The 24,353-nt window shown below is 55.6% G+C and overlaps 1 protein-coding gene across 2 annotated transcripts in view; it reads left to right on the top strand.

Moving 5' to 3' along the window:
• Nucleotides 1-17,421, top strand: part of NFATC1 (nuclear factor of activated T cells 1) — a 99,665-nt gene extending 82,244 nt beyond the window's left edge. For both annotated transcript variants that reach the window (XM_059040474.2, XM_059040477.2), the window contains exon 10: nucleotides 15,593-17,421. In XM_059040474.2, coding sequence (XP_058896457.1) covers nucleotides 15,593-15,642 — 50 coding nt within the window. In that variant the 3' untranslated portion in view covers nucleotides 15,643-17,421. The remainder of the gene's footprint in view (nucleotides 1-15,592) is intronic.
• The last annotated feature ends 6,932 nt before the right edge of the window (nucleotides 17,422-24,353 follow it).

Genomic DNA, 24,353 nt, shown 5'->3' with positions numbered 1-24,353 from the left:
GGTTGGGGCTCCGGGGACAGCCCCGTTGTAAGGCCTGCCCCGTCCTTTCTCCGTAAGGCGGGTTGGCTGGCCGGCTGGTCTCGAGTCTCTGCGGAGAGTTTCAGCAGAGACGGGAGCTGGGCCCCAGCAGAGGCCTCAGGAGCTGAGGTCTCGCCTCTGACTGCGTTTGAGGTCGGAGCGTCCTGTGCAGACACGTGCGGCGTCTCCTCAGCCCGGGGACCAAAGTCTAGGGGATGAGAAAGTCACCCGGTGAGGGGCGGGGAGAGCACCCTCCTTCCCCCTCAAGGGTTTCCTCTGGAATCGGTCCTCGAGTGTTTAGGGAGCGAAATGAGACTTTAGGGCATTTCCTCTTAATTACTGTCCCTGGGCGAGATTGGTCAGGGAGGGACACGGGCCGTGGCCACGTGTCGGGGCCGCTGTCCGGAGGGGAAGGCCTGCTGTCTGCTGCTGTTGGCACGGCCCCTTGCTTTCACAGCGTCAAACTTAGAATCGCCTTTGTATGCACTTTCCTTCTTTTTCCACAGTAGCTGTTGCCAGCAAGCTGTAAACTACCCTATATCACTCAGATTTAAGAACCTAAACTAAAACAAATTAAACTCTTGTTGACACTGTAATAAAAATCAGAATGGAACCGGGCGGCTCAGGAGAAGCGAAGTTCAGCTATTTTTGTGGATTTAAGACTGTTTCTGGGCTTCGCAGGCTCGCAGCGCAGCGCAGTGCAGTGCTTTCCTCTTGGCAGAGGGTCGGAGCAGAAGACGCCGCGCGGACGCGGCTGGAGCGAGGCGGCCGCGCGGGGCGCCACCTGGGTGTTTGCTCGGCGCCGGCCGGCAGGGGCGCTGCAGCCGCCCTGGAAAAGCCGCGGCCGGGCGGCAGGTCCGCGTCGGAGGCGGGGTAATGTGCAGGCGGTTTTAATGCGCTTCAGTTTGAGGAAAGAGCTCAGATCCTGTTGTCAGAGTCCGTCTGTTAACTCGGTCTTCGTGCTGGACAGAAAGCAGCGCTGGGAGCACAGGCCATCGTCCTTCAGAGCTCGTGCGCTGTCCAGGCCGCGAAACGCAGAGCAGCCGCCGCACCCAGCTGTTACCTGCGATGTTCTTGTGACAGCGTCCTTCCCTCGCTGGAAACGGTGGTTTCCACTGGATCGCTCGCCAGCTTTCCATCCTGCGAGCAGTTTCCTGCCGTGACGCTGCGGAATCACAGAGCTGCAGGGAGACGTGCGGATGGAAACTCGGCCATGGATGAATGTGACGAGCTGGGTGGGCTACCTGCGCATGGCTTTGACCTGGGCTCGCGGGCAACCTCTCCCCAGCATCGCACCCCTGCCCTCACCTGCCGTACCCTCATCTGCATGGCGTCCTGTTTCTCTCTGCTTTCAAGGCCAGGTCGGCTCACGACCTCTGACTCATAAACAGGCCGACATCCACCGGCCACCACAGTCGGCTGGAGCTGGCCGATCGCCACCGTCGCTAAGTCTTCAGAGCCGGCATTGGGATCACCCAGACCCCCTGGCTCCTACCTGCCCCGCCGGGACGCGGCGACACAGCGGGCGGGAGCTGGGCCATGGGCCGCGAGCCTCGCTCCGCAGGTGGCATCCAGGACTTACTAAGTGGTAGAAAGATGAGGAGGAGACTTAAACATGCAGGGTGCCACTCCTCACGGAGCCCTTCACTGTCACTGGCTGGTTAGAGGACCCCCTGGATCTAGAAACATGTCCTGCTCACCACGGGGATTTTTACAGACACTTGTGGGAGTTTTTCAGGCGTTTTCATCCCTTTGCTTGCATCAGTGATCTCCGCAGGACCAGGGCTTGCTGAACACACAGAGCGTTTTGATAAAACGTCTTGCCTGTGCTCTTGCGTAGGAAGCTTGTCCGACAGCTCAAGGAGCAGGGGACGGTGGCCGGCAGGGAAGGCGCGGAGCTCAGAGCCCCAGCTCCTGGCCTGAGACTCCTGTCACTTCATCTCGGATCTCTTCATGCCCTGTGACGGAAACGGGCCCCTGACTTATCCTTAAGCTCACTCTGAATCCCACGTGAAAGTCCAGCACGGCTCAGGCGTAGCGATGACCCGTCAAGGTGCCACCATAAGGCCTCACTGGTCTTCAGTCTGAGTTAACACTCACTGTGAACTAATGTTCTACACAGTTTGTTCTCTACGTACCGTTTTCTTTCTTTTTTTTTTTTAAGGACATATTTCAAGGCTTCTTCAGAAATCAAATTTAGATAAACAGAGAAGGAATTAGCGCTAAATTTCCAAACACGTAGCTCCGCCCCAGGGACAGGAAGATGATGTGCCGGTTACTGCGGTTGTAGCCTCACAGCTGGGCAACAAGTGCTCTGAGGACTGCGGGGCAGACCTTGCCAGACTCAGCCTTGGTGAGGCTCCTGGAAGGGATTAATTCAACCTTCAAAGGCGACAGAACCCTTGGGCTTCCCTGGTGGCGCAGTGGTTGAGAGTCCGCCTGCCGATGCAGGGGACGCGGGTTCGTGCCCCGGTCCGGGAGGATCCCACGTGCCGCGGAGCGGCTGGGCCCGTGAGCCGTGGCCGCTGAGCCTGCGCGTCCGGAGGAGCCTGTGCTCCGCAACGGGAGAGGCCACAGCAGTGAGAGGCCCGCGTACCGCAAAAAAAAAAGACGACAGAACCCAACCAGTATTTGCAGATTGCTTGCTCTGCTCTGGCATCGCAGGGCTGTCGAGACACGTGATTGGATCAGATTCCTGACCCCTGGGAAGTTAGAGTGGGGTCGGGGAGAGCAGGTTAAACAGCTAAACAGTATTTAAAATATAAACAATTCAAGACGACAAAGCAGGGCTCCAGACGGTACCCGATGAGCTGCGAAGTAAATTATGGAGGCTGGTGATTCCAGCTCACTTGCTTTTAGGTTTGAGGGACTTGGAGATCATTTCAGGAAGGACTTTTCAGAGGAGTAGAGATAGGAGCTAAGCCTCAGAGGCTGTCTTCTCTACCTCGACTGGCATCTCTGTTTCACGTGGGAAACGCAGTGTCCCACATCTGCACATTTTCTACAAAAGGACACATTTCCAGCCCTGGGTTCCACATCTGTCGAGTTCGGGAGCGGTCGATTGATAGAACTTCCTCCAGAAACCAGCCTCTAAGACCCTTCCCGTGGGGATGTGCCCCTGGTGCCCCCCACCCCCCGGTGGTCTCCTCTCCAGGTTCAGGAGGGAGACGCAGGTGACTCTCCTGCTTGTTCCTGCAAGTATCGTTAGAAACAGCTGTGCCGTCCCTCAGGCTGAGAAGCGGACTTGGGGCGGGGGCCTCTGCAGGGCTGCTCGTTTGGGTAGCGGCCGGGGGCACGGCGTCATTGCATAAAGTCGATTAGAGTGCGTGCATGCCGGTCCTGTTGATTGGATTTAGAGCTAACGAAAGCTCCAGTAATGGGCAGTTACGAGAGACTTAATGGCCCTTGATACTGAAGGCAACTCCCAGGCACCTAATATACGCTGATGAATTACTCAGTGTGTACAGTGTTGGAATAGCTTCTGTAAAGACTCGTAATCGGATAATCGATACAAAAACGCAGTCTTGGTTTCTGCCTTTTTCCTACTCCAAAGTCAGTATGTCCTGAAGATGATGGGACCTGTCTCATTCGCCCGAATGTTCTGATTCCTTGCCTCCCTCTCTATCGGCCTGTTTTCCAAAGTAGGAGTTTTGAGTCACTTGCCAGCTTGGTATCGCACACTTTATTCACGGCGTCTGTGGGTTTTCTGTTCAGACCTTACCGAGTGAGCAAACAGGCTCTGCTGTGGGTTGATTTTGTCAGCACTCAGAGGTACCGTGTGGCCCTCAAGGCGGGCTCGGGGCCGTGGGGAGGGGCGGACTGGCCGCACAGAGGCGGCGGCAGGTCTCAGGGGAGCGGTCGGCACGGGCTGGGGTCTGGGGCAGCGGTGCGGCCGAGGAGGGGGCTGCGCGGGGGGCAGGTGGGCCGCAGGCACGGGCCCTGCGCACCCTCCGTGACGTCCATCCTGCGCCCACTCGCGCCGGCCGCGGGTGGGGCGCGGAGCAAGCGCTTGGCCGGCAGCGGTGCCTGGTGCACAGGCGACCTGTGCGAGCGGGCGGACGGGGCGGACGGGGCGGTCGCCACGTTCAGGACCCGCGCGGGGCTCGGCAAGATTCGGGCCAGACGGGGGAGCTCAGGAGAAGGCCGGGGGGGCCCTGCTGCCGTGTGGCGGCCGTGCCCGAGTCCCAGGGACGGCGTGGGAGCCGGGAGCGTGCGCCCCCCAGCGGCGCGCGGGGGGAGGGCTCCCGAGGCCATGGTTTGGACCTTGTGCTGAAATTGAACTGGAGGCGCCGTCCTGTGAACAGCCGAGGTGTGCATGCCGCGCCCCTGCTGCCGGTCTCGCCCTGAGCAACCGGGCCCCTAAGTTCTTAGTTGTCCTTGCAGAGCTGCCCCGACGATGCCGGGCCCGGACAACACCCACGCCCGGACTGTCCTCCGCAGCCACGGAGGGCGAGCGCTGCCCTGGGCAGGGACGGGGCACCACAGCCGAGGCCTTGCCACCCCAGCGCTCGCAGAGCCGGAGCCCCGCCCCACGCGCGGCCCTGGAGGGCCTGAGACCCCGCGCATGCGGGGAGGACGGCGGCGGATGGTGCGCTCGCGCGACCCCGCAGGAAACAGTGCGGCCCGGTCGTCGGATCGCGGCCCTCTCCCCTCCCCCCGCGGCCTGTGCACCCTAAGTGGAGGTGGTCTCGCAGGAATTCAGTCTAGGAAACGGGGAGTTGCACCAATAATAATTTAAAATACTACTTTAAAAGCGGTATCGCTTGCAAACTTTACTGATAAAAGTGAAAATCTCTGCGTGTTACTTTAGTTCTTTTCTCAACGCCCGGGAGGAGCCGGGCTGCTCCCGGTGGCCGAGCGCAGCTGCGCCCTCCCTGGGCTGCCCCGGGCCTGTGGTGCAGCATCTCTTCTCAACGATTTGAACGATAGTTTAGAATAATTTGAAGGTGAGAAAAGTGTGCCTTTCTGTCCACGGGGGTGTAGGCGTGGCCTTTACGGCAGCAGCTCTGGAGAATTCTCTTTAAGGTAAATCTCTTCAGTGGTACCGAAGGTTTCCTGTCTGCCCCTGTCCATCCCCCAGCTAGCCCAACGGCCCCCCAAACTCTTGTGGGCTCAAATCCAGTCGCTGGGGATCTAGTTAGAATGTTCAGTGGGTCTGGGTGGGCCTAAGCATTGGCGTCCTCCCAGCTCAGGCGGCACCGCGGCCCCGGGCGGCACGAGGACCCGGCCTGGGCAGCGGGGCATGGCCAGGGGCGGGGGGGGGGGGCGGTGATGGCCGGGCAGAGCGCGGGGCCCTCGTGTCCCCCGTCGCCGCGGGACCGTGGATGCTGAGCCAACCCACCCCCAGCTTCTCTCTGATCGCGGTGCCGTTGCTGAATTATGAAAATTCCAAATGTCCGCTGGAGCAGAATGGACAGCACAAAGGGTACCCCAACCCCTCGCCCCAATTCAAGGCTGGGGGCGGGGGGGTAGTGTGGCACTGTCACTGCATCTGCCACCTCGTGCCAAGATGTTTAAAAGTCAGTCCCCGACTCACAGCTTTCACCCTGTGTCCCTCAGACACAGGCATCCTTTTCTTTGTTTCCATTTGTTTTGGCTGCGCTGGGTCTTCGTTGCTGTGCGCGGGCTTTTCTCTAGTTGTGGCAGCAGGGGCTGCTCTTCGTTGCGGTGCGCGGGCTTCTTATCGCGGTGGCTTCTCGTTGCAGAGCACGGGCTCTAGGCGTGCGGGCTTCAGTAGTTGTGGCACGCAGGCTCAGTAGTTGTGGCACGTGGGCTTAGTTGCTCCGCGGCATGTGGGATCTTCCCAGACCGGGGCTCGAACCCGTGTACCCTGCATCAGCAGGCAGATTCTCAACCAGTGCGCCACCAGGGAAGTCCTACAGGCGTCCTTTTAAACGGCCATTTTTTTTACACGATCACACCTAACAAAACTACTGATGATGCTCGGGTGAGGTGAGGGTTTAGTTCAAGGTCACGTTTAGCTTTGAGGTGTGGCTTCTTTTCCTGCAAAAGACCAGGGTCTTCCTGTGCTTCCTTCATGAGCAGCATCTTCTGGCCGAAACCGGCGCCAGGTTGGGGTTCGGGTCCCAGGTGGGCCCAAGTGCCCCAGACTCGGAGTGGGGGTGTTTGACCTCACTGTCCCTTCTGACGCCCCACAAAGTAAGACCGGCCACGGGGTGTGTGACGTGGGCCTCAGGGTGCCCAGACGCCACGTGCCCGCCACTAGAGCAGAACCTGTGTTCCCGTAGCCGGGTGACAGGGGGCAAACCTGCCAACCCACGGTGGCTCCTTGTCCGCGTCCATTTATTCTATTGTATTTTTTAATTAAAGAGGGCTTTTAAATGTGTTATTTATCCAACTGTGTTAATTGTTGGAATAGGAATTTCATCACTGGGGCAGTGTTTTCTAGCGGCACAAAGCAGGCCCTGGAAAAATGCTCGTTGGTGATTTAATGACCCCAGCGAGTAAAGCAGAGTGAGTTTGGCACGGATGAAATAATGGCCCCGGTCACATGGAAAGCATTCACTGGCACACAGCAGTGGGAGGCCCAGGGGACGAGCCAGGGGACCCTCCCAGTCAGGTGGCCTCCCCCTCCCCACGGGCCCTGGAGTTTCCACGCTGGGGGGGCCTCTGCATTATTTGGCGTATTCAGGCTAAATAAGGAAGCAGCCACGGAGGTAGGACAATTATTCTGTTTTAATGGCTGGCGGCTCCACATAACAATGGAGTCCATCAGAGCCAAGCCCGCATCCAGCTGGGAGGGTCATATTTTATTAAAACCGTGACTTTTCATCCAGTCCCTCCGCTGTCCCATTCTCTCCTTCCAAAAATAGCAGGCCCCGTGGCAATGGCTTATTACGATTAAAAAGATAAAAATAAGTGAAGGCTGAAATAGGTCCAGGACACCCGAGGTAACACGAGAACTTACTTTTTAATGAAACTTGAGAAACTGTTTTATTTTTCCACTGCTTCACAAAGCATCTCTGGAAAAAAAAAAAAAAAAAAAAAAACCACAACAGAAAAGCAGAAAAGGATTTGAGTGATGTTGCAGCTCTGCATTTTCAAAATTACAGCAGTTGTGATGCACTCATGGCAGAATCACCGTTTTCAGCCGAGAGTCTCATGGAGGTGGCACCTCCCGAGGCGGGGGGCAGGGGCTGCTGTGGACCAGATGCAGCCACACTGTGGACACAGAGGCCACTGGACCTGGGAGACAACTGACCCGGGCCCACCTGTGGGGAGGCGGACTTGCCAGGAAGCCGCCTCTTCTCAAGAAACTAAACACCCACACGGGAGCCACCACCTCACGTTTCCTGCGCCTGAGCTGACGCGCGCCCCACCCCACCAGTGGCACCGGAGCACGTGCTTCCCTGGCTGTGCCCTGATCTCTGAATTGCGGCTTGAATCGTGTTGAATCTCGGCTTAGCTCACGTCCACTTTGCTACCCTAAGTGAGAACTGAGTGTAAGTGCACAGTGCAGACGGCGACGGTGTGTGTCCATCACATGGGGCACATGTGTCCCAGCGGTGACAGAGTCACAGCAGTGACAATCCTCACATCCCTTAGGATTCTCAGCCACCGTCAGAGGGCTTCCTTATCCAAGAATCATTAGATTTGCAGGCTTAGCACAGGAAGTGGGATCTGGAGACTTCCTAGAAGTTAGTTCTTTAAGAAGAGATTTGGCCTGAGATATCTTTACTGCTGTCTACCTAAATTATCATCCTCTTAGGTTACAATACTAACTTTCGCCAAAGGTGTATTTTCTGGGAAAGTTAGCAAATACTTTTTAAAATTATCCTTTAGTTGTAGGAATGGGAAGGAATGTCCTTCCTGTTTTGTTTTGCTCTTCAAAAAGCTATTTTGGCTTTCCCTTAAAAATAAAAATGTTTTTGATGACTTGTCCTCTGGAAGAATAGGCATTTTTCTGTCCCTCAGGGGAAAATGGAGTGGGCAAGTAACAGTTGCTTTTGTGGCGTGCATTTATTTATGTAGAGTGTTTAATTTGATGGTGAGCTCTGATGGAAAGAATCGTGGTACCTCGTGCAGCATGTGGTGGTGTGCTGGAGCGGGGATGGCGACAGAGCTCCACGGGGCCCGCAGTCGAATCGCCAAGACCTTTGTTCCCTATGTTGCTCTTGTTTAAAGGACATTGATGCTTTAAAGAAATAGTTCTCGCCGTAAAAAAGCAGCATCGCAGAACGTTGTAAAGCGAGAAGTGGAAGAAATGACAGTATCCCTGTTGCGCTGGCTAGTTTACTAAGTAGCAGTAGATAAATACTGTTAGTTTTTTTAAATTCATAGTACAGGGCTTCCCCAGTGGCGCAGCGGTTGCGAGTCCGCCTGCCGATGCGGGGGACGCGGGTTCGTGCCCCGGTCCGGGAGGATCCCACGTGCCGTGGAGCGGCTGGGCCCGTGAGCCGTGGCCGCTGAGCCTGCGCGTCCGGAGCCTGCGCTCCGCAACGGGAGAGGCCACAGCGGTGAGAGGCCCGCGGACCGCAAAAGAAAAAAAAAATTCATAGTACAATTCATTTCCTTATTGGAAGTAACATAACTACTGAAAAAGAGAAAGATGCTTCAAAGTGTGTTGTATGTAGTTACGTACGTAATCATGGAATTTGGCTAATGTGATAAGCTATATCAACAAATACGGGTTTTTTTGAATTCACACAAAGGTATTATTTGTAAACTATGGTCCTTATCCGAGTTAATTAAGCTTTTTTTTTAAGCGAGGATTAAACAGTGTGGCTAGGTTAACACTGCTGAACCAGATTTCTTATTTTCTAATCCCAAGCCCAGGCCTGAGAAACTAGGGTGATGTCTGTGTGAAGGCCAGCTGGAACATTCTAGCGTCTGCTTCTCCTGGCCCTTCCTTCCCCAAGCCCGGCAGGCAGGGTCATGTCTCTGCTGGGGTCCCGACAAGGGAAAGGGACAGAGGCCGCCGCCCGCGCCCAGCCTGGGGCCAGGCACAGGCAGCTTTCCCGTTGCATTTCCCGCTCGGTCACTCACAGCCGCGTCCCATGCAAGACTAGCGACGCTGCTGGTTCTCTGTGACCAAGGAAAGGACACGGCTGCTGTTCTCATTAGCCTGAAAAACCTACACGGATACTGGTTCCGATCATAAAGGGATCCACACACATGTTGTCGGCAATAAGGAAACTGAAAGCGTTGAGGTGGCCCTGTCCCTCCTCCCGCTTTGTGTCTTGTGGTTGAACCCAGACTTTGCATTAACTTCAGACCAGGGCGGCTGCTGCTCACACACCCAGTCGTTTTCTCTTTTTCCAGCAGTCGGTAAACTGAAAGTTCACCAGAAGGTGCTAGAGCGCTTCTCTTCCCTTTACCGATGCAGGACGGCGAGCCCGCCGACGGAGGCTTCTCAGCGGCCGTCCTGCCACATCGAGACAGACCGAGGGGCTGCCCCCCAGGGAGGCCCCCGCCGTCCCCGCTGTGTGAGCACTGGTGCGTCTCCTGCCCTCTCTGGTCCCGTCAAAAATAAGAAGCAGAGTAGTAGCTGCCCCCCAGAGCTGGGAAGATGCGGGGGGCTGTGCCTTTCCCAGCACATAGAACGCTAACCCAGGAGGAATCGATTTCTCCCTCTGACAACTGAGGAGTCCCCTGATTCTTGGGGCAGAAGGGGGCCTTAGTCAAGCCTCCTGTTTTCACGGAGAAAACCTCCAGGCCCCACAGGGGCAGGACAGCCTCACGGGGGCTTCGGAGGCAGATTGAGGACACGACCCGGGTGGCCTTTGTGCAGCACTTTGCCCACAGCGGGTTCAGGGCGAAGGCCTCGTATCAGGTTTTCTAAAGGAAGGTCACAGGCTGCTCACACGTCTCTGAGTGGTGGTTTGAATGATACAACGTGGACACGGCAAGAGCTTAGGTCTGAGAGAAGCTGAAACAGTAAAGGATGCTTGGCTTCGCGGTTGCCCACCGGCGTCGGAGGAGCCGGGGCCCAGGTGCTGCCCAGGGAAACCGGGCCAGGCCGTCTTTAGAAACAGCTCCGCCTTGAAGCCCTCTTGTGGCTTCCGCCGCTCCGTAGGGATTGCTTTATATTTTGACTCTGACCACGTGCTGTCCCATATGTGCTGGGGTGTCAGGACCCTGGGTGTTCCATCGTAGTCATTCTTTCCTCTCGCAGAGCAAAGTGATATTATTATCACTGTGTTCCAAGTCCCGATTATTTAGAGTCGAACACAGAGGCATATATCTCGCTTCTTGCCTTAGAGTAGGGGAAGCGGGACGGTTGCTGATAAAGTCTTGGGACGGATAAGGCCGTGGCACTGGCTGTGAGGACCCGCCTCGGGGCTGGGAGGGTGAGGGGGCCCCCGCGAGCCAGGGGGGCGCTTGGACGGCGGGCCGCTGCTGCTCGGATGTCAAATCTGAAAACCAAGTCAGGTCGGGTAGAATAGTGAGAAGAGAAGAGAGAGAAGCTCGCCAGGTCCGTCAGCGCGGGGCAGCTCTCAGAGCCTCCCCAGGCCGCTCACGTGACACGCGGGCGCTGCGGCGGCGTTGGGGCGGCGTTCCTGAGACGGCGGCCAGCATGCCCCCTCCTGGCGCTGGTACCTGCGCCAGCAGGTTGGCACCGACCAGCTCACCTGCTGTCGGCTTTAGAGCCAGGGCCGTGCTGCCGGCATGTGGCTCCTCCAGGGCAGGGCAAATAGTCCTCAGTCACCTGCAACTTGTGCTCCTTTTTAAAACAAAGTTTCTGAAGCACGTAAAAGCTATACAGGAAAAACGACTGAAAGAAAAGGTCTTTTTAGCTCAAACACAACCCTGTGTGTGTGTGTGGTGGTTGGCGGGTGTGTTGATGCTTTGCTGAAAGAGGAATGTGCACAGAAGAGGGAAGCCGTGCCTGGGCCCCCGCCTCCCCTCGCGTCTGCGCTCTGAGCGGCCTCGTGAGGACCGGGACAGAGGGGACCTGGGCGCGGGGGGCAGACCCGGGAGGAGGGCACAAGCAGGCACGGGTCCCGAGGGCTGAGCTCTCGGGAGACCCTGTGCCCGTCCACCTTTCCCCTGCGCCTTTCTGACTTCCCCAGTAAGCACTGGAGAGAGCAGTTCACGCCGGTCCTGTGGATCTGCCCGTGGAGCCGGGAGGGAGCAGCCTGGAAGCTCCTGGAGCCGCGGTGTGTGCGGGTGGGGAGGAGGGCGGCCCCAAGTCCCGGTCTCAGCTTCTACCCTGTCGCTCAGGGGCAGTGGCCCCGTTCCCACTGGCCAAGCCCCCATCGGCACACTGCCCGCCTTGACTTTCTCGAGGGGCTGTTGCAGAATCAAGAATGATGTACATGCAGGGGCTTAGACATTAACACTGAGGGCTGCGTAGGTGTTGGGTAAATAAGTGTTTTTTTCGTTCCTTACGATTTGTCTTGAGATCCTCAGTTTAGCATTCAGAAACCAAGCATTCAGAAACATGGGAGCACTTTGCTTAAAGGTTAGGTGTTGAGAGGGGAGAAATACATAAAAACTGTTTGGACTCACAGGGCCTTTTAGGTTTGCACTGTTCTCAAGATAGTCACACAAAACCCATGCATGAAACCTGAGAGACAAACCATGGATGTTTCACTACAACATGAAGCTCTGACGTCAGCTGTTTTCAAAGTGCGGGTCAAAAGAAGAAATTCAGATATGAAAGTACAAATACTTTAAAAAGGACATTTCATCTTATTCGTTAATTTACATATGCTCATTTATGAACAGCAGAGACATCTTTCTATAGTGTCAGGAAGGATATTTACAAATGTCATGCAAGTACAGGTAAAAAGCTATGCCTGTACTTGGTACATGTTCGTTTTGGTATTTTAAAAAATGCTAACTTCCTTTTCTCTCAATTCCAGATTTATATAGAGAGGTGGATTTGTGTGTGTGTATCAGATATACACATACACCCTGCGTACATACCCCAGATTGAAACAACAATTCAAACTGCCACATGAGTTTTAGGAAAAAAAACAAGAGTTTCCACCTTAGGAGCATTTTAGAGAAAAATTAAATATAAGGGAAAAAACCCTTCTTATTAAATTGTGGTATAACAGCTCACCACATCCTGTTGCAAGGACATCTGACGCGAAGCAGAGCAAAGGTTCCTCTTTCAGGTTCCTGACGATCCGTGAGGGTCACATGTTACCTGCAGTTCAAAATACTTCTGTAGAGAAAAAAAACCTCTGTGTCGGTGGAAAAGCTGCATAAGAAGATGGAAATTATCAGTAGAGAGAAGACACTGTGGGAAATCGTAGGTGTCATCGGCACAACCATATCAAAGAGAGAAAGCCACCCCCACGATAACCCACACAGAGCCGCGCGGCCAGCACTGATACGGGCTCGGACCCGTGACCTCACGGAGGGAAGATAGGATGTGGCCGGGAGGCGGCGGGGCCCCAGGACCCTGTGCTCCCCTCCCTCGCCCGCCGTCAAAGGCCCCTCCGCCTCAGCAGCCCTTCCCTGGTGTGGTCATTCTTGATCTGTGTGTGAAGTGCGACTGTCATGGCTTCCCTACAGGGGGCCTGCCCAGATTGTGTCTGTGCGAGAGAGTGGGGTCTGGGCGCCCACCCTCAGCCGTGGGAACGCTTGTGTGGAGCGTCAGCTGCCGTGGGCTTCCTGGCCGTCCGGCCTCACTTTGGGCAGCGGCCGGGCTCAGGCCCCGCGGCGCTCCGGGAAGATGCTGGCGGGTGTCTGTGCCCGTGGGGTGGTTCTGGAGTCTGTTCCTAAAAGGAACGGAACCCTGCGACTCCAGCCTGACCTTGCCAGGGGTGGACGGCCGCAGGTCCGGCTGCCAGGGGGTCCTGGGGGAGGCTCGTCGGACACCGCTGGCCCACCCGGTGCACCCCTGCCGCGCTCCCGAGGGCGCCCGACGGGGCCGGAGGAGGACGGGGCCGGGCCTCGCTCGGCGGTAGCCACGCCGTGGCCCAGAATGCCCAGGACACGCCGAGCGGCCGCGCCGCCTCCTACCAGCCCGGGCGCCCCCTGCGAGGTTCAGGTGGCCCAGTGGGTAGTAGGGGGAAGCCCACTTCTGAGGCTCCTTCCCCTTTTCTTTTGTCAAACAGATGTTCTTTTTCCTGTGGTCTGCATAACCCTGAGTAACTAAAAGGATCTCAGCTACCCTGCTGCTGCCTTATTGCGCCTGCGGCTGCACTCCCAATCCCCGTCGTCATTACTCTCAGGACGCCTCCCAATCCCCGTCGTCATTACTCTCAGGACGCCTCCCAATCCCCGTCGTTATTACTCTCAGGACGCCTCCCAATCCCCGTCATAATGTACCCTCAGGACACGCCCCCAGTCCCCCTCACTATTACCCCTCAGGCCTCCCTCCCTATCCCCTGCATTATTACTCCTCAGGCCTTTTTCCCAATCCCCTGCATTATTACCCCTCAGGCCTCCCTCCCATTTCCTGCCATTATTACCCCTCAGGCCTCCCTCCCAATCCCCTTCATTATTACCCCTCAGGCCTTTTTCCCAATTCCTGTCATCATTACTCCTCAGGCCTTCCTCCCAATTCCTGGCATTATTACCCCTCAGGCCTTCTTCCCAATTCCTGTCATTATTACTCCTCAGGCCTCCCTCCCAATCCCCTTCATTATTACCCATCAGGCCTCCATCCCAATCCCCTTCACTATTACCCCTCAGGCCTCCCTCCCAATTAGTGTCATTACTCCTCCTCAGGCCTCCTTCCCATCCCCATCATTATGACTCCTCGGTTTCCCTCTCGATTCGCACCATTATTGTCCCCTCCGACATTTTTCTGCCACCCCTTGCTGGTCTTACTAGAATCAGATTTCTGCTCTGGGACTTTCATAGTCCTAAAACCTGAGTGGGAAGGCAAACCCCAGTTCTATGTGGTATGATTGAACTTTCACTCCTCCTCTTCATGTGGGACCTTGTTTACCGCTGTTCCCACCGTGAAGTCCCTGCTTTGAGGTTTTGACTGCTAATTTCTCTTCCTGGGTAGAGGGGGCCCCACCGCCTCCCTTCCCCCCTCCCAGTAGCACCTGCCACCCGGTGGGAGGGTCTCTGGCCCATGTGTGGCCCCAAACCTTTCGCTTTTGTCAGCACAGGTTAGGAAGCCCCACCGGGCCCATGGCCTAGACTGCTTTAGGACAAATGTGATGGTGGCCACGAAAGCACCTTGTAAACCGGGCTCTGTGGTGCCAGTGCTGTCACAGCTCGTGTGTGGATCCCCCCCACACACGCCCTGTATCTTTCTAGTACATTCCACACGCTTGGCCTGAGACAGAGACACCCTGCGTGCAGGTGCGGCCTGTCCTGACCAGGCCAAACCCCCAAGAGACCAGGGCATGTGAGTGTTCTTTGTCAGAATGCTCTTTCATGGTGACATTCTGTGAGGTGTGGACGGGGCCCGTGCCTCTTAGGGACACAGAGGCTGGACCCGTGACGCGGAGGAAACGGAGAGGAGCTCTGGTCCTGGTGGCCCGAGTCCCGCCACCCCATGCCCCGGGCGGCCGAGCGGCGCAGAGATGGCCCGCCACCCCGGAGCTGTCCGCGCCCTGGGCCTCGTCCTAGCCTCCTTGGCGGCCGGGGAGCCTCTTGGCCAGATGAGCAGAGTCCCTCCGGTGTTGACCGTGCGAGGCAGGGCCGGCGGCAGAGGACGTGTGGTGCGCGTCGGGCGGCCGTGTCGGTCCAGGCGTGTCCCCTGCAGGCCGCTGCCCGGCGCCCCCCCTTCCCGCGTGCCGGCGGCCCCTCGGGGGGAGCCCGGGTCTGGGGTCCGCAGGGCGGGCTCCTGACTGTGAACCAGGGCCAGCGCGTTCTGTTATCAGTTCCCGTGACACAATTCCTGGTTCCCCCGCTGGGCCTTATTATTGTTATTCTTAAAAATAGTTGGGGGGGGGTGTTGAAAGGCAGTTTAGGGAAGGGAGTGGGCTCGGGAAACGCACTCCACTAATTGCTCCAGGAAGCCGCCCTTGGCTGGGCGGGGGCCCCTGCAGAAACCCACGGTTTATCTGGCAGCAGAGAGCCCAGGCAGTTCCGTGACGCAAGCACGCCCCCACCTCTGAGCCCCGCGAGCGGTGGTGACAGCCTCTGGGCAGCATTTCCCCATCTGGTGCCGTGATGGGGGGCAGATGTTGTGCAGGTCGCTCCCGTGGCCTCTGCCAGCTCCTCTCACTTCCCCTCTGGCTGCCAAAAATCACAGGCCGATCGTGGACACGAACAACGGGACAGACGTGAAGGAAGAGCCCCGAACAAAGGGAGGCCCGGGCCCGGGCGGCCAGCCCTCCTCCCCGAGCTGCCCTGGCCTGTGTGACCACGAGAGGGGCCCATGGGGCGCGGACTTCACCGGGGCGCTTCCCCTGCGGGGTTTACCTTTCGGCTTTTGCAAACCTGCGGGAGCACGGGCTGCGCTGTGGTGCCTGGGTCAGTCGTCAGGACCTGAGGCCGAGGCCTAACTGGCCTCTGGAATCACAGCGCCGGGTCCCGGGCAGCTGTGTCCCGCCGGCTCAGGACACCTCATCCTCTGGGGACACCTTCTCACAGGCTGAATGTAACTGACTGATGGAATTTCTGGTGATTTATGGAAGCTCGTATGCAGAGTCCTGTCTCTCTAACGCTCTCTATCTTTGTTCTCTTGCAGTAAACGAGATAATACGAAACGACCTCTCCAGTACCAACATCCACTCGTAGTCGGTAATTTGGACTCTCAGAAGCTGCGTGGTGTTGATTCGACGGTGACAACAGAGTCGACAGGCTGAACGCACACCTGGTGCCACTCGGAACTTCCACCTTCGTGAAGGCTCAGATCATTCGTGTACAAAGAAGTAGCTCAAGGAAGGAAGGAAGGAAGGGCCGCTCCATCTTCTGAAGGAAAGTCACCTCCAGAAGGAAAGGAGGGGGGACGGGAAGGAGGAGCACAGAAAACAGACCGTGTGATGCTCCCCTCGTGCCCGCAGCCCGACGTGGCGGCCTGACCCCAGCGTACCCTTCAGGCACCCCTGCATTTCATATTGGAAGTGCCTTATTTAAGCAGACCGCAGCAGCAGGGCATCCTGGAATTGAGCATTGAACTGGCTACCGGGAGAGTATTTGTAGGAGCAAAAGCTGTAAAGACATTTCGTCATGAGGCTTTGTCCTATGTATAAATTAAGAGAATACTGGCGAGCCGGGCATGGTGAGGAAAACCTAACACATTTCCTCCTCTCTTCACCTCTTCCTGGGCTGTCATATACAATCCTGGTTCCTCACTCGGTGCCTTTCAGAACTCTTCCAACGTGTCATCTCAGCTCTTTCATGACTGCCTTCCCTCCCCTGTGTTACTCAAGCCTTAGGGCTTTTCATTATAGCATGTTAGGATTTTGTTTTTAATCTGGCTTCGAACATAGCACAGGTAAGTTGAATAGCACAAGGTAGGTTACTGGACAAAAAAAAAGAAATCTATCTGTCTCGGGATAGATCTTGCATTTGCATGTGTGTACATATATAGCCATATATTTATGTAAGAACGTAACGGAGGCGGTGATACTCACTCTTCGCCCGGCAAGGGCGTCCATGTCAGCAATAACCAGTATCCATTCTGGAAAATTCACCTGAGGCTCCAAACCCAGCTTCCCAGCCATTTCCGAGGGGGCGTCACCCAACCCCCGGGAGGTCTGTGTGTTGTCATCTCCTGCAGTTAACCAAGCACTTTAGAAGCTGGGAGAGGTGCGTCCACAATACCGTCTGTTACCAAACGGCAAAATTGGAAACTATAAATAACGTTACAGAAGGAGTGTAATATATTTGTTCAGCGGTAAGATTATTATTTCACAGAAGCCTTATAACTCTGCTTCATCTAAGGAACCGATAACCAAAAACAGCGTTTACTATGCGGTGACTGTACTGTGTTTCCGGACTAGTTACTGTTACCAGATAGGTTAGTGTGAGCTTTACTACTGCATTTTGTACCCTTAACAGCTTATTACGCGTTATTGCTAGCAGTGACCTGTCGTTTCACGTAACCAAAAAGCATGGTTTAACGAAAACATGTTTAACCTGATAACTGTGCCTTAGGAACTCACGCCCCCCTCCTGGAACTCCGCCGAATCGAATCGCACCCTCGGGGGAGGTGACAAGTCCCGTCACCAGACGCGGCGTTTTGGTGGGGAAAGCGCTCTCCCACAGAAAGAATTATTTTAAAAATGTTCTTCTGTACGATCATGTCTTACTTTTTTTTTAAGTCACAGAACCGAAAATCTGAAAGCCATATTTGTAACATTTGCACATTACTGTGAAGAGCTGAAGATATATGGCTTCGTGTACATAGGACCCTGCCTTCCCGCCTGAAGCCCTGCCCTGCATCTAGCCTCCTAGGAGTTGCATGAGACATTTCTCGGGAGACTGTCCCATGGAAAGGAAGTGTTTGATACTGTGTTAGCTCTCTTTGTAGTTAGAAAATGGATCCAATAAAGCAATATTTTCTTTGCTGGACCATCTTAGTTTGAGAGTGATCCATTCCGCGCGTGGAAAATCCTCCTCTGTTCTTAAGCGCGTGTTCTCTGCTGTAGGTCCGTGTACTTCTGTGTCTGTAAGAGGGGCTTCCCGCTGAGCAGCGTGAGGGGTGTCTCTTTCCTCCTTACACGTTGGGGAGGCCGTCAACATCTCTGCCCAGAGACGGAGCCTGGAGAGGCCTCGCACGCTCGCAGGAGACCCGCCGTCGCCGTACAGGACGAGGCGAGTGGCCGCCTGGCTTTGCCGTCTCCTGTTGCTTCTCGCAGCACCCTCCCTGCCCCGGGCCCCAACCCCTGCCTCAGGCTTGGGTGAGAGAATAGCATCTAGTTGTTGATAAAGCAAGGGTGACACCTGGAGCTTCTCCAGGGATGAGTGCCCTGAATTGTGGAAACAATATTTTGCATTCAGGACTTTCAAAAGGCAAGAATTCCTGTTTCTCTGGCCGGAAGGTTTACAGATTGAGGTAAAATCCTAGAAGAATCTCATCGACGCAGTCAGCAACCGACTGGTCCCACCCCGTTTCTGTGCCGACGTATTTGAAGGGAACCCAATGATAATGTCCACGGGGGCTTGGGGAATCGGGGACACACACAGAGGGCCTGGTGGGGATTGTGGACAAGGTGCCCTCGAGCCCCCAGGTCCGGCTGGAGAGCTGAACCCCAAAGGGAATCCCGGAGCCTATGGGGCGCAGAGGAGGGCAGAGCTTCCGTCCGCCTCACTGAAGAATGTGCTGTGGAGGCTGTTAGTTTCAAAGTGAGTTTTTATAAGCCCACCCCCATTCCCAAGGACAGCATTTTATATTCCAGAAATAAAAATGTACATTTATAAAATGATGGTTTCTGCAGAGGAGGCTGGGCTTCTGCGAATACCCATTTACTTCGTTTTTGTTTCTTTTATGTTGCTCTTGAATAATAAGGAAAGCATACCCACCGGCTTGTTTCCAGCAGGAAGCTGCTGTGTTTAGCTCAGGCGTATAGACCCGGAGCGCCGGTCACCTCCCCACCGCGACGTCCGGGGTGACCTCAGCCCTGCAGGACCCCGAGCAGAACTCGCCGTGGTAGTGCCCTCTCTGTCCGAGGAAGCGGGTCCCCGGCTGTTTGCGAGACGTCCTGCAGCCCCCCCAACCCCACCCCCGACCCTGTCACCCAGACAGGCCACTCCCTCCCCGCCACCCGGGATGCGCGGGCCCCGCCCTGGCTTCAAGGAGGGGCCCGCGGGCCCAGCTGCTTCTACTGGCCCCGTGACTGCCCGCTGTCGGCCCCAGCCAACGGCACAGCAAGGAGGGGTCTCTGTGCCATCCTCATTACATATTCCTTCAGAAATATGTTCCGCGCTGTGATAAATAAACTGCATTTGAGCTGACGTGCTTGGGACACGCGGGCCTCTCACTGTTGCGGCCCCTCCCGTTGCGGAGCGCAGGCTCCGGACGCGCAGGCGCAGCAGAGCGCAGGCTCCGGACGCGCAGGCGCAGCGGCCCAGCCGCTCCGGACGCGCAGGCGCAGCGGCCACGGCTCACGGGCCCAGCCGCTCCGCGGCACGTGGGATCCTCCCGGACCGGGGCACGAACCCGCGTCCCCCGCATCGGCAGGCGGACTCTCAACCACTGCGCCACCAGGTAAGCCCCACTCCACTGTTTTTTTTCAATGAAGGTAAAATTCACAAAAGGTGAAATGAGCCGGTTTAAAGTGCACAACTCAGAGCACTGGGTACATTCAGTGTTGTGTGACCACCACCTGTGTCCCCCAGAAGGAAACCCTGTGCCTGTGAGCCGTCACTCCCCACCCCCTCTCCCAGCCCCGGGGAACCACGTTAATTGCGCGCGTGGATTTGTACGTGCTGGATGCTTCATGGCCTCTTTCGCGGGGCAGAGTGATTTCAAGGTTCGCCCACATCGCTGCATTTTTCACAACTTAATTCCTTACGGCCACACACTCTCCACCGTGTGGATGGACCAGACTTTGTGTGGCCATCATCAGCCCATGAACATCTGGGCTGTTTCCACCTTTCGGCTACTGTGAGAAACACTGCTCTGAACGTTCGTGTATGAGTTTTTGTTCCAGCCTCTGTTTTCAGTTCTCCGGGGTACACACCTAGGAGTGGAATTCCTGGTAATATTGTAACTGTGTGTTTGACTTTTTGAAGAGCTGCTTTCCCTTGTTCAATTTTTAGATTATCTGTCCCTGAGACAGACTTCGGATCACTAACCTAATTTGGAATCACATATGTGAAGCACATTGTATTTATAATTCTTTGTGCCAAAAAAATTACGCTAACGATAAGATGACTAAGTGTCCGTTGATACCCAGGCAGAAGGCAGCTCTCACCCGTGCCCGCCACAGCCTCTTGGGTGGAATCAACCTGCCCTGGTTCCCGCCAGGAAACTGGGGCCTCTGACTGTGAGTCTGAGTTGTTCAGGGGGTGCCAACCAGGCCCCAGATTACACGTGTGTCTTTTACTTCACACGTCCAAATTCCAAGAGCGGAGAAAAGCACCTCACGGGGGCCACCGGTGCCTCATGCCGTTTCTTAAAGAACGGAGCTGCTGCAGGCATTTCACACAACCTCCCTGCTGACGGTGGGATCTGCCACAGGGCCCTTCTGCAAACACAGCTGCAGACACACACACACACACACACACACACCCCACACACACCCGTAGAATCTTCCATCCTCCAGCAGCTGCTGCTTTTTGGAGGCTGTGACCACGGGTCGTCAAGCATCGTGGCCTCCGCGTGGCTGCGGGGCTGCAGCTCGCGGGCATGACCTTAATTACCAGGGCACATTTGTCCTCGGCAGCCACTCCTCGTTCTTTTCCAAAAAGGAGGAGGAAAAGCACTAATGAGTATCTGTTGTTGGGGGGAGGGTTAAGTCACACGTGGGAGGCAGGAGCTGGGGCGTGTGAGCCCCCATCCTCGGCCGCCTCTGCCCTCACACGCGTGTCGTTTGTGCTCGGGGTTCGTTGAGCTTCAAGGATCTGTGGCGTTATGGTGTTCCTCAAAAGTGGAACACGGCAGCCACGATCTCGTCCAGTGTCTCTGCCCCTCCGTCCGCAGCTGTGATCACACACCCAAGGCTGCGCGAAGTCGGTCCACAGTCCGCCAACGCTCAACTCTGCAGACTTTTCCTGGTTTACTTTCCCTAGTTTCTCGTGATGCGTCCTCTTCCGCGGCATCCGATCCCCTGTGGCTCTAGAGTGTTTCAGTCCCGACACCGCAGCCTTTAACGCGAGAAGCTTGGTTCGTTAACATGTTAACTCATTCCTCTGACTTCTTGAACATGTAGGAGATAAGTATAATACCTGTTTTAATATCCTTGTTTGCTAACTCCATGATTGGTGTGATATTTAGTTGATTTTCATGGACCGATTTTTCGTCTCACTTGGATTGTATTTTCCTGCCTCTTTACATGATCAGAGGTCAGACATTGTGAATTTTGCCCCACTGAGGGCTGGATATGTTCTGTGTTCGTAATGAATGCTTGTTCTGGGATGCAGTGTAAGTCACTTGGAAAGTTTTGATCCTTTTGGGTCTTTTTAGCTTTTAAACTCTGTTTGATGGGACCAGAAGAACACTTAGTCTGAGGCTAATTTTTCCCCCTCTCAGGGCAAAACCCTTCTGAGGACACTCCCGATGCCCTGTGAAGTATGTTCCACCGTGTGTCAGGCTTGTGTGGGGCCCGAGCAGCTCTCCCTTTAATCCTTTAGGACCACCGCTCTTTATTAGAACTCGAGGGGACTCCGTCCGGCGCCTGTGTGGGTCGGGACTCATCCGCAGCCCCAAGACGAACCCTCTGCAGGTCTCCCAGCCCGCTTCTGGGCAGCCCGCTCCTCTGCAGCAACACCCCTAAGCTTTGAGCAGCCTTAGCAGCCCTGGCCCGCCCTCTCGTCTCCTCAACTGTGGGAGGGTCTGCTGGGGTCCATCTCCCCACACCGGGGGCTGGAAAACCCTCTGCAGGCCGCAGGCTGGGCCGTCGCTGGGTCCCCCCTCAGGGATCGCTGTTCTCTGTTGCCTGATGGCTAACGTCTAACACATGTTTCATGTATTTTTTCCATTTTTCACTTTTCTGGGTGGGAGGATGAATCTAGGCCCTGTTAGTCCATCTTGGCTGAAAGCAGAGGCTCTGACGCTTGATTTTTCAAAAAGCTTCTTTGCTAGGCCAAATTTTAGTCAGAGAAGTAGTCAATCTTCCATTTTCCCTGCGCTTTATATCATATAACAATAATGCTATTCACATAAAAACTACATGTCTAGCCAAGAGAGTGGCTCACGGTCACCAGACATGCCTTGGGGCCTCATATAATTTTAACCGGAAGGGAAAGCGTCAAACAGAGGCTGAAAAACGGCCCTAGCTGCCAAATATGCTTTTTACTTGGAGGGAGAACAGAAGAATCCCGGGGAAGAGACAGAGGTTTCATGGCTTTTCAAAGTGCAACAGAGAAGAAAAAAACGCATCTGTGTTCAGGTGGCGTGAGACCCTTCTCACACGGCCCTGGTGTCCTGCTGTCCCTGTGACAGGAAGACAGGCAGCCCGCAGCCGCGGCCTCTCCCAGGTCAAAGCCGCCATCCGGCTCATCCCAGACGACACGGACCCAAGACTAACACAGTGGTCTGTCGGCGAACCTAGCTGCATACCCAGAAATGAGGGTCTGTGAACTTCACGGGCGCAGCGACCTTTCGTGTTTTCATGGACTGTGCCTGGAAAACATATTAGCTGAGACTACGTTAGTTTGGAATTTGGAACAGTTAGACGTTAATGATATTTGGCTGGTTCAAGTTCACTTTTAAACTTTCTAGTGAGAAAGGGGTTTGAGAGCAACTTAATCACTTAAAATAAGAATGTAAGGGTGTTAAGGTCTTTGGGAACATTCGTTGTTTGCATACAGATAAGGCTGCTAATTATGATTTTTTTCCTATTCAATTGTAGTAGGCCCAGCAGGACTTTGACGTGAAAATGTACCATTAGCAATTGGTTCCTGTAACTACATATACTTGAAAGGAGTAAAGTAAATTTTTTTAAAGTATACCCTCTAATCCAAACCTCTCACTAATTTCTACTCACTCCACTTAATCTAGATAATAACAGTACATGGTGAATTCCCTGGCGGTCCAGTGGTTAGGACTCTGGGCTTCCACTTCAGGGGGGCACGGGTTTGATCCCAGGTCGGGGAATTAAGATCCCACAAGCTGCACGGCGCGGCCTAAATAAATAAATACTTAAAATTTTAAATGAAAAATAAAAAGAAACGGTACATGGCTCGTGTACATGATTCAGTGACACTTTCCAAAGTTATTTTCAAATGTGCTCTACATCATTTGATATTCAAAGCCATCCCACGAGGGAGGTGAGACAAATCAAACCCCCAGCCGACAGGTGAAGTCACTGAGGCCTCGGGGGGAGGAAATTGTCTCAACTTGTGGCTTTCTCCTTGTGCTCGTGCTTTGAGGAGAGAGAACTGACATCCATCCACCCATCCATCCATCCCTCTGTCCATCCACCCATCCATCCCCTGTGCCCCGCCGCCCCCCATGTTTGGTGACCCTCCTTGCTAGGGGTCAGGGACCCCTCCTGCTGCCCCCACACCGTTGTGCCTAGATTTGGGTTTCTTTGCATCTGTTGGTTGCGGTTTCCTGGCAGATATGCATCCTGGCTGGGGCAGCTGGCCCAGCACGTGGGTTCCCTTCTCCCTCTGCATCCATCAGCCGTGCTCCTGTCATCGGGCCCCCTTGGCCAGGCCATCTCCTCCCATCCTGGCTGTTGGTGACAGATGGCCTGGTATTCCCCTCACAGGGATTTCCTAATTATTCTTGGAGCCAGAACCCAGCGGAAGGTGGAGGCAACAACTGTGGCCCCCGCTGGCCTAGCCACCCCTGCCTGGAACTTCCCTGTGGCCAGAAATCTGGAAGGTGGGGCCTGCGGGGGAGAGGCCTCCGGGGGAGGGGTGTGCTTGTAGCCATCAAGCTGCACGTGTGGGACCCGCGTGCTGCTGTGATGGGGCCGCGGCTGCCAGGCTGAGGGGTCTGTGGTGTTGGGGGTTGAGAAGGGAGGGGACTGAGTAACTAACTCAAGGCCCCGTATTTGTAGCGCTTTGGGGCTTTTAGCCTGAGTTACCAGCGATGGCGCTGTAACAGCTTTCTAAGTTTTCTGTGTCGCCGTACTCGACGTCCACAACGACCTGGAAGCTGTCTGCAGGCGTCGCAAACCTGATACGCAGCGGTGAGGCATGTCCAGAGCTGGTCCTGGAGAGACCCACGTGCGGCCAGGAGAGGCCCGCACGCGCTCAGCGCTCGGCCCTCCGCTCCGCCGAGTGCTGGTTGCTTCTCCCTCTCAGCCCCCGGCCCTGCCCGAGGTCTCCCAGGTCAGCTCTGCTCTAGGCCTGTCGTCCCCGGGGCTGGGGTGGGGCTGGGTGGCCAGGCCAGCCGAGGGGCGGCGGGTAGGCAGCCGCTGTATCGACACGGGTTCTGCAGGTGAGCGGATCCGGACCCGCGCTTCGTCCTGCGGCCCAGGAGCCGTGCAGCCCAGCTTCCCACGCGCGCCGGCTGTGTGGGCGCCCGGGGGTGCAGCTGCCCCCTCCATGGAACGTTCTCCCGGGACTGAGCTGAGCTGCCGTCCTCCAGCCCCCGGAGGTGGGAGCGCCAGGCTGCTCTGGGGAACAAACACGGCCACGTCTGGTCGCAGAGCCGTGAAAGGCCTGCCTTTTTCCTTAGGGTTCCATGGGAGTGAAGGGTTTAAGACCGAGTTGTGTGGCAGCAGGCGCTGGAGGGGGCGGTCTAGTGATACATCTGAGGAAAACCTCCGACTAAAGAGGTTTCAAACCCCATTAACCAGGAAGCCCTGGTTAATTAACCACATCATTTATTTCCTGATTATTCCACTAAGCAAAAATTTCTGGATTATGTTTTGATGGGCTTGTGA

This window comes from Kogia breviceps, chromosome 15, assembly GCF_026419965.1.
Source record: "Kogia breviceps isolate mKogBre1 chromosome 15, mKogBre1 haplotype 1, whole genome shotgun sequence".
Lineage (NCBI taxonomy): Eukaryota > Metazoa > Chordata > Mammalia > Artiodactyla > Physeteridae > Kogia > Kogia breviceps.
The sequence above is the reverse complement of the archived record's forward strand: the minus strand, read 5'-3'. Positions and strand labels throughout refer to the sequence as shown.